This window comes from Rhinolophus ferrumequinum, chromosome 8, assembly GCF_004115265.2.
Source record: "Rhinolophus ferrumequinum isolate MPI-CBG mRhiFer1 chromosome 8, mRhiFer1_v1.p, whole genome shotgun sequence".
In the NCBI taxonomy this organism is placed as follows: Eukaryota; Metazoa; Chordata; class Mammalia; order Chiroptera; family Rhinolophidae; genus Rhinolophus; species Rhinolophus ferrumequinum.
This window is the reverse complement of record NC_046291.1, coordinates 46,255,021-46,265,428: the sequence shown is the minus strand read 5'-3', so window position 1 is coordinate 46,265,428 and position 10,408 is coordinate 46,255,021. Positions and strand designations below refer to the sequence as shown.

The window sequence follows — 10,408 nt, the reverse complement described above, 5'->3', positions numbered from 1 at the left end:
AAACACTTGTGAAAAAAATTGTACATCCCTCTTTTGTTCAAGACATAATATGAAACTTGAAATAATTCCTCTACTTTAAAAAAAAGGTGACTCCTAAAAAAGGTTCAGAACATCTCATTAACAAAGCAAAAACGCTAAACTGAAGTGGTTCATTTATTTTGGTCTTCAGTTACAAATGAAAAGCTAGTAATAATGCATTATAATAATTCTATAAACTGGAAACATCAGAAAAAACTTTTGTCAATGAAAAAAAAAATCACTGATTTAATGAGCATTTGACCATTTTATTATCAAAATATAAGCAAGAATTACATCCCTCTCTGGTGAAACTTTTCAAATAATTTTATGTGGAGGGCCTTGAGAAGTATGTTATATAAAACATGTTAAAATGACAACGTTTTTAAATGTACAAATACAAACCAGTACTTTATACAAGAATTGCCTATAAAGTTCGTTAATCAATGTAGAAAATAATTTGTTTCAACTGAATATAAGGCATGTTCAGTTTCTGCAATTTTACAGAATTATTTTTTTTGCTTTGCTGGAGACTTTTCTCTTCGCTGCTCCTGATTTTTCTTTGATTCTCTGGATTGTTCAGAGTACCTGCTAGATTTTTCCCATCGCCTCTCAGCACCATTCTGGTACCTATCCTCATCGCTTCTAGAGCTTGAATGTTTTCTATTTTTTTCTCGTGACTTTGATCTATCTTTTCTTCTAAAGTTTTCACTGTCCTTATTTCGGTGTCTGTGCTCATTTTCAGAAAAAGAATTTCTTCGCTCTCCTCTCTTCTTTTTGGGATCACCATGCTTATTTTCCAAATCTAGGTGGGTTTCTTGGTTTCTGTCACTCATGACTCTACTGTAACTATTTCGTTCGAAAGGAACACCTCTGTCGGAAGTGTACTTTGTTATGGGATCTCTCCAATTTGGATCCCTTGAATTTTTATCTCTGTGTTTTTCTGACCTCCTTTCTCTTTCAGTCCTTGTTTCTTGGTACCTTTGCTCTGGCCTTCTTTCTTCTTGTATCCTATCATTGGTTTGTTGTTTTCTAATCAATTTATCTACTTCTTTACTTCTGGCGTTCCCTTGTACCTTCTTTCTTGTATCTTTAGCTGCACATGTAAAATGAAATATAGTTAGCTTTACTTTTAATCTAATTTCATAATTAAACAATCACATTTACTAATTCAGATAAACTGGATGAAAAGCTAAATTGACTGAATGAAAAGTGTGACAGAACATTTCACAAAAATGTGTAATTTTTAAGAGTACACAATATATTGGCATTAGTTACCAAAGTACTGTTTTAATCCTTAGATTCAAAACAATGAATAGGAACTTTAAATAATTATAGCAAATGTTCTGAATTTTTTTATGGAGTGACTAACATGCCACATTTCCATTAACAAATTTTATTCAAAAACATAAATTGCAGTCCTATGCATTATGTCATATGAAGTATTTTGTCAGATCCGGTACATAATCAAAATACAGTGATGAAACAATGCCAGCTACATCACTTCCTAAGGGGGGGGGCTAAAATGACTGGGTTTGCTTAACATGAACATATGTACTTCAAATAAAAATTTCGTACAGAAACCAGTTTTACTACCCAGTGCGATTAGAGAAGCACCAACTGCACCAGTGGGAGAAGCTATGTCAAGATATATAATCATAGGTTTTATGAGAGCCACGAAGCCATGATTCCTTAGAAAACTCTTCTAAAAAGGCCTTGAACAATTTAATTTTACTCATATAGTCACAAATATAAAAATTAATTACAGTGAAATAACTTACCATCTTGAGCTATGAAACAAATTTATCATTTTGTTTATAGTGTTATTTAGTTTGGGTACATAAATCAAAGGTGCTGAGATGAGCAAAATTTTTGTTGAATTCATGTGTATATAGAACGAAGGAAATAGGGTAGCAAACTACCTACTCTTATCCTACCTCCATCCAGGTCTCACTGTACCAACCTGTACTTCTTCTGCCAAATGCCTACCCTGGGTAGAGTCCGTTGGTTTTCCACTAAGGACTTATTTCTTGGGCTCCTCACAAACAGCTCAGCTGAGCTGTAGCTCCCCAAGAAGAAACCATCTGGCTCTGTGTTAATCAATGTCTCCCTGACCCTGCTCCGCGCTGCTCACAGTGTTTTGTTCACACTAAAACACGAGCCATATAATAACATGCAATCTCCTCTCTCTTTGGTGTCTGCTTTACAATTTTCTAATTTCGGGGCAGCTCATACTGCTTTTATACTATTTGATATTTTATTAATAAAATGGAAAGCTCTCTACTGCAATTGCATGATGACGCAAATTAATTTTGAATCAGCAAGCTTCCTTATTGCAGAAATTCATGCTGTGTTATCATCTGTTCTCAAAACAGATATCACGAAATAACAAATTCTTTAGAATAAAAGAGGTGAATGTTAAATGAACAATGTTAGCATATTTCAATTCAAGAAGACTTCCTGGGAGCAAATGGAATCTTGCTCTAGTAATACAAAACACTGAGAGTCCACAATTCTGGCTGCCACAAAGTATATAAAACATTCTGAAGTGTAACAAGCCAGGGAAGAAGAGTGAAAAGATCAGGCTTCCAACCAACCAAGGCTACAGGGAAAAGCGCTCCCTTTCTGAAATATGCATTGAAAAAGAACAAATGATATGAATTTTACACAATTAGACTATCTCTTATACAGAATAAAACACTATGGTGAAAAAAAGCAGAACTGACCCTGGGGAAAACAACACAGACTTTTGTAGAAAATGGCACATTTGAAAAAAAAATCCTTTACTACAGACTTCCAAGCAGAATGGACAAGGCTGTAGAAGACCAATGCTCTTGCTGAAAACAGCTACATATGTTGTATGAAAATTTAAAATCTTCTGCTTAAGGGTACTAAAGATCTGGAACAACTTGAGATGCTATAAAGGAAGGAAGGCAGTGCTCAAGGAAATGGATAGGGGTATGTCAAAAGAGCAAGGAGTCTACGTGAAGGAACTCCTAATTGCAAAAGCTAAAATGATCTGAACAACAAAATACATGACAGTATTGGACTTTAACCCATAAGATAAATACTCATGAGTCCACAATGATAAAATATATAATTAAATTAATAAATAATGGGGGGTGGGCCCAACTCTTCTTACAGAAAAAATTGAATTAGTTCATGTAGAAGAGACAAATAGACAGGTCACCATTTGGCAAACGCCACAGTCATAAGTGTTGCAGACAAGATATAAAGATAGACACAAAAATTGGAAAGTGAAAGTTAGAGAAAAAGGGAAATTTGCATAGAATCAGATCATCTCCCTATAAGATATTAACATACAGAGAAAAATAGTTTCAATGAACAAATCCAGTACACATTACCTGACCAGGTGATCAAAGTGATGTCACCAATATGACATATTGATATTATGAACTCCTTGACGAGATGCCCTAAGAACACATGGATTCTACGGTATTCTGGCTCAAAATGCATAACCCATTCAAATCATGAGAAAATATCAGACACATATCCATACTGAAGGACGTTACAACTAAGTGACCAGAGGACTTAAAAAGTGTTAAAGCCATTAAAAACAAGGAAAGTCTGAGAGAAACTATCACAGGCTGTAGAAAAATAAGAAGAAATGCAATTAAATGCTAAGATCCTGGAACAAGAAAAAGGATGTTAGTGGAAACACCGGTGAAATGCAAGTAAGATTCTGTTGTTCGGTTAATTGTATTGTTCAAATGTAAATTTCCTGGTTTTGATAAGTGAATTATGGTTGTGCAAGATACTAACACTAGGGGAAGTTGGGTGAGGGCAATGTGGGAATTCTCTGTACTATTTTTGCAATTTTCTTATGATTTTAAAATTAAATAAAATAAAAATAAATAAATAAATAAATAAATAAAAATAAGGCATCAGAGAGCTGGCAAAAAAAAAAAAAAAGGACAAGTAGGGCTAAGATTTAAGAAAAGACAGAACCACAGAGAGGTAAGCTGACATTATATTGCTACCCTGTCCCTGGGAGCACCTGCTGATGCAGAGACCAGCAGAGCTCTGGCAGCCTAGCAGGGCTGGAGAGACAAGGATGGGATTAGCTATTTGTAAACACACACACAACACACACACACACACACACACACACACACACACGATACATATCCAGGTTACATAAAGAACTCCTAGAAATCAACAGAAAAGACAACTTAATTTTAAAAATGGGCAAAGACTTGAACAGCTACTTAACAAAAAGAAAATTTCCAAATGGCCAATAATAAAACGGTGCTCACCTTCATTAGAGATCAATCAAGAAAATGCAAATTAAAACCACAATGCAATATCTTTACACATCGATCAGAATGGCTAAAATGAAAACAATGGTCAATTAAGAGTGTTAGTGAGGACAGGAGCTATGGGAACTCTGATACATGGCTGATGGGGGCGTGAATTACAGTCACCACTTGGAAACCTGTTTGACAGTATCTACTAAAGCTAAATATACATTTAGCTTCAACCCAGTGATTTTACCTCTAGGTACACACCCAACAGAAATGTATGTATGTCCTTACACACACACCTACCTACACACAAACACACACATGCATGAACGTGCACACAGTCACCAAAAGATATGTACAGGAGTATTCATGTAGTCATGAGAACACTAACTATAAATCTAAACTGCAAATGAGTAAAAAGAATGTTAAATAGACTGTGGTATATTCACATAGTGGAAAACTATACAGCAAGAAGGATGAATGAACTAAATGCAGTAATATGGATGAATCTCACAAAAATAATTTTTAAAGATAAGCCACACATAAAGGAGTTCCTACATATGCGTACAATTATAAAGTTAAGAACAGGCGAAAGTACGTTATGGAATGACGTAATCAGAATAGTAGTGCCGTGAGGCGGTACAGGGGAGGAGGGGCAGTGCGGGGAGAGGGAACAAGGACACCGGGGCTAGTTCTTGCTCTGGGAGCGAGCTAATGGATGTGCTCTCTTTAGGAAAATTGACACAGCTTACTCTTATGAGGTACACGCTAAATGTGTGATACATGTCAATAACTAACAAACCTTTACTATTAAAAGTAAAACCTAAAATTTCTTTAAAATATCAACACCAGGAAAGCTCCGGAAAACTAGGTTGTAGATACTATAAATGGTATTTCAGTCATCACTCAAATAAGTATTTGCCAATGAAATATCCTCATGTCTATGAAGTCTTCCAAAAGGTAATCTTAGCATTCATTGTACATGTTTTAATTCACTCAGACTGCAACAGTGATAGATGATCATTTATATTATTAATTGTGGCTTTTACACAATTAAATCCTAGAATAAATAAAAAATTCAAATTATTGTGTTCTCTCATTGTAAGCATCACCAGCATGATCGATTATAAGTGAGTGAGAGTTTCAATACCTGAGGCAGAGCTCTGACTACTGGTGGATGAAGAGTCGCTCTCTTCGCTGGAAGACTCTGGGCTGCTGTCACTGCTGTCCGAGTCAGAGGCGGAGGAGTCAGACTCTGAAGACGAGGAGCCCGAAGAGGAAGAAGAGGGGGAGGACTTATTTGGCTCAACGTCCGGTTTCTGGGCCACGATGACCTTTGGTGTGTTTTTGAGATGCTCACGTAATTCATCCCTAATCAAAAATACAATCTCTGTTAGATTTTGCTGAAAAGGCAACTTTGAGATAATTTTGTCAACTGAAAATAAAATTCTGAAAATGATCCTTACGTTAAACCTCCGAGACCGATAGAAGTAAAAAAGTTGATGGCAAACCGAGTGTTTCTGGGATTATCTCGGGGTAACAATCCTTCAAAGAATGGCTGTAGGGTTCTAGAAAAAAAAAAAAAGGAAAAAATGAAGAAAAGAGAATAGATTGCTTAAAGATAAAAAGGCAAAGTTCTTATACAGTAATTTTTCAGATTTTCTATGTATTAAATTAGTAAATAAAATACAACCGAGTAAATGATTTATATAATTTATTAGGTTAGGCTACATGCTATAGAAACGAAATGAGTAGGGTCAAGTAATAATTTAGTAAACTTAATTTCTGTAATTATACAACAGGAGGAGGAGGTCTTTAAAAACTTTTTTATACACACACCACACACATACACAGAGAATAGATATACGTATACAACATATGCAAACATATCAATGTACATATGTATATACAGAGGGTGCCAAAAAAAATGTATACACATTCGAAGGAAAAAACTGTATTAAAATTGTAATGCTCAATACCGCATATACCGATAGCAAACAATGAATACAAGTAATGTGTATACATTTTTTGGCACCCCTGGTATACTGTATGTGAATGTATACTGTATGTATACAGAAAAGTAAAAAAAAAAATCCTCCTGGTGTGTGTGTGTATTCACAGCGGGTGCCAAAAAACTATACACATTTTAAGAAAGGAAAAAACTGTATTAAAATTATAATAATATATACCGATAACAAAAGATGAATACAAGTCACGTTTGACTTCTGTGTAATTGTAAGAGGTGTTCAAGGTGGTTACCATCAGCGTAATTTTAATCCAGTTTTCTTTTCTTAAAATGTGTATACATTTTTTGGCATCCTCTGTACGTATGCATGTGTACGTATATACACACACACAGACACACATACACACACATGCACACAGCACTGTGCGAGGCACTGGGAGCGGCGGGGGAAGCAGCAAACAGAAAGGAGAAATCATGAATGAAGATTACATAGAATTATGACTTCTAGGGAGAGAAACAAAAAACATTAACTATACAATGTGGTTTTGGACATGTGGTTTTCAGTGCCACACACCAGAAGTCAGGAAAAACTGTTTCATAGAAAAGGTGACAAATAAGATGGTTAATAAGAGTTTGCTGGACAGAACACGAGAGGGATTCCCAGCTCTCGAAATAGAGGTAAGGAGGCTGAATGAGCCAGACCTGCTTAGCCAGCTGGGCAGTGTTGGTGTGGCTGGAGCGCAGCTTGCTGGACTGGAGAGGGCTATGACTAGCTGAGTCTGGTAAAGCAGACAGAGCCCATTAAGTACAGCAAGCCAAGGGAAGAGGATGGAACAGCACAGGGAGAGCACACAGAAGCTGACACTGGGCGAACACCGGGGAGAGGCAAACTCAGGAGATGACAGAGGGTGACAGACTGAGAAGAGTAAGGTAGAACAACAAGAAAGTGAGGAGCCACTGTGGTCAGCTGTAAAGTGAGGCCGAGAAGTCAAGGGGCCTGAGGACTGAGAAACACTATATGATGTGGCAGGTAGTCACTGAGAAATTTGAAAGGATGATTTCAGTGTGAATGGAATAGAAGCCAATGTGAGGGACCATGGGCAATCTGAATAAATAGGAAATAAGAAAGCTGGAATAGATTATATACTAGTCCTGGAACAAGAACCTAGTTCAGTGTAATAATCTGATCAATCACATGACATATTCCTCTGTATATATTCACAATTGTCCATTGATAATAAAAAGTTAATCAGCACTCCAAGGCTCCAAATTTGGGTAACAATGAAAATAAAAGCACAAATACTCATCACTGGAGAACTCCAGTGAGCATGCAAAAATGATTTTCTGTGTTTTAACTAAATTAAAAGCAGCATCAATTCTGTGTTTTCTCTACTGAATTAAAAAGCATCATTAGAAACTGCATGTTGTGCTGGAACGCAGAATATGAGATCTGGCGTAGCAACTAACAAATGAAGCAAGTCCTAGGGGCTTAACTCTTGTTTTTACAATCAAGGGTAGACATGTCACTAAAGTGAAAGAAAACATCTGAGGACAGTAAAAAGAAAAAGTGCATAATGACAAACTTACTCATCCTTTAATCTTGCATTAAGTTTAGGAAGACCCATGTATTCACACAGTTCTTGGAAAAATATTTTAACAAAAATTCTGCTGGACGATGTAGTGGTTTCTTCACTCAGCTTTATACATTCAAGAACCTGAAAAATAAAATGCAAAAAGACAATTTAATTTTGTTCAAAAGACAAGACAAAGTGACCAACGTTTATAATATCTCTGAGTTTCTCTTGACATTAAGATTTAGTCTCATCTTCAATCAGAATTATCTCTGAATATCTTCCCTTGTGCTGATATATATCATCTTAGAAAAGTTTAAAACTAGTTTCTATGCTAATTTTCAAAATGTTAAGATGCTATAGAAATAAAGTTCATTCTCTTTGTTGAGCAATGTGTTTTTTATAGCAGGGATATATTCTGCCTTGACTGTATAATGTTGAAGCAAAGATAACTAGCTCCTAAACTTCACTCCTCAAAATGTGGGTATATGATGGTTTGGGGCAAAATGCCACCTAGAGCATTAGGCTATAGTTTTGTATAGTCCATATAAACATGATAAGGGTAAAGACAGAAAGAGTGATGGCTTGTTCTGAATACTAAGATTGAGACATAAAAACTGAAATGCATAGGGAGATGTTTCAGGGCAAATAAAAATAAAAGCAACCTCCAGTTTGTTGAGTTATGTGTTCCACGAGTCCATTTGCTTTCATTGTTTAAAATTTTAATTTCATCTCCCCAAAGAGGGGAAAAAAGAAGAAAATTATTATGATTTGGTTCCTACTCTAGCTTACAAAATGCCTATTAATGCAGCTGGACATACTTAGTACTTAAAATATCATAAAAATCTATCCAACATTTATAAGCTCAATGATGTTGCTTTGTTCTACCATTAGGTTGCAGTATTCTACAATGTGATCCTCTTCTTTCTTTCTTTCCTCCGGTGTGCAATTTCTTTCTTTTCTTTTTTTTTAAATTTCTTCGGCAACGTTGCTTTTCTTATAACCTATCACTTTTTATTCTGTATTACTGCTATGGGTATATCTTAGCTCTTCTCACTTATACAGTAGGTTCCTTGAAAGCATGGACCATATATAATTCACTTAGAATTCCCAGTATCTCTCTCAGTAACTGAGTATATAGTTGGTGGCTACATAAATGGTGTTGAACACACAGTAGTTGTACAATAAATGCCAGCTTAATGAATGCATTACAAATACCAATCCAGCGCACATTTCCTCATCAAGAATACCTTCCCCTGTTCTATGACTACAAGAATTCCTCCCTATCTCTTAACCAAATTCAATGTCTGCTAAAAAGAACACATCCTAAGACAATCACCTTTCTCATGTCCTAACTAGAAGAAACATTGATAGTCCCTCAGAAACTAAGCAGTAACTCAGAGATGCATAACCACAAAACTATTGGTATATATTAATGTAAGTGTACACACATGTGTGTATACACAGACTATAAAAATCTGTAATCTTGGGGCCGGCCAGGTGGCTCAGGCGGTTAGAGCTCCGTGTTCCTAACTCCAAGGCTGCTGGTTCAATTCCCACATGGGCCAGTGGGCTCTCAACCACAAGCCTGCCAGTTCAATTCCTCGACTCCCGCAAGGGATGGTGGGCTCCGCCCCCTGCAACTAAGATTGAACATGGCACCTTGAGCTGAGCTGCCTCCCAAATGGCTCAGTTGGTTGAGTGCAGGCTCTCAACCACAAGGTTGCCGGTTTGACTCCCGCAAGGGATGGTGGGCTGCGCCCCCTGCAACTAGAAAATGGCAACTGGACCTGGAGCTGCAACTAGAAAATGGCAACTGGACCTGGAGCTGAGCTGCGCCCTCCACAACTAAGACTAAAAGGACAACAACTTGAAGCTGAACGGCACCCTCCACAACTAAGATTGAAAGGACAACGACTTGACTTGGAAAAAAGGCCTGGAAGTACACACTGTTCCCCAATAAAGTCCTGTTCCCTTTCCCCAATAAAAAGAAAAAAAAAAAGTACAAAACACCATTTATTAAAAAAAAAAAAATCTGTAATCTTTTCTCTGAAAATACTCATAGCCGTCACTATTAAAAAGTACTGTGATGTTTGGACTGTTACTATCATCCAGGATGCTACTTTTTACACTCATGCACTATTTACTTAGCTTTTTGATCCCATGTTATACGAACATAACCTCAAAGATAGCCATTATAGTAAAAGTTCGCTACACATTTCATTTTAAAGTACGATTTCCTACATAGGGAAAGTATGGCTCTATTATACTTAATACAAATCTGAGAATAATAGGGGATTAGGAAGGAAGTATAAACATCTACTTACACTCCATGGAAGTGAGTCAGTGTATAGAAGGTGAGCAAACATCTTAGCAACATTTCTCAATTTGTTTGTTTCCAAGCGATGGATGGTATCATATTGTTCTTTGAATATACTTTCAAAGGATTCCATGTATTCTTTTTTTAGCATGCAAAATCGCTAATAAATTACAAAATTGAATGTCAATACCATTAAAAATTGCATACCAATACCATTATGAGCATATTAAATCCTTCTAAATTTGTTGATTCAGAAAAAATACGTATTTTG

At 36.3% G+C, this 10,408-nt stretch overlaps 1 protein-coding gene across 1 annotated transcript in view; it reads right to left on the bottom strand.

Moving 5' to 3' along the window:
• Positions 1–268: 268 nt before the first annotated feature.
• CWC22 (CWC22 spliceosome associated protein homolog) overlaps positions 269–10,408 on the bottom strand; it is a 51,788-nt gene continuing 41,648 nt past the window's right edge. The window contains exons 16-20 of the mRNA XM_033112871.1: positions 10,145–10,297; positions 7,834–7,961; positions 5,747–5,848; positions 5,431–5,651; positions 269–1,111 (exon numbers count right to left, since the gene is read on the bottom strand). Coding sequence (XP_032968762.1) covers positions 525–1,111; positions 5,431–5,651; positions 5,747–5,848; positions 7,834–7,961; positions 10,145–10,297 — 1,191 coding nt within the window. The 3' untranslated portion in view covers positions 269–524. The remainder of the gene's footprint in view (positions 1,112–5,430; positions 5,652–5,746; positions 5,849–7,833; positions 7,962–10,144; positions 10,298–10,408) is intronic.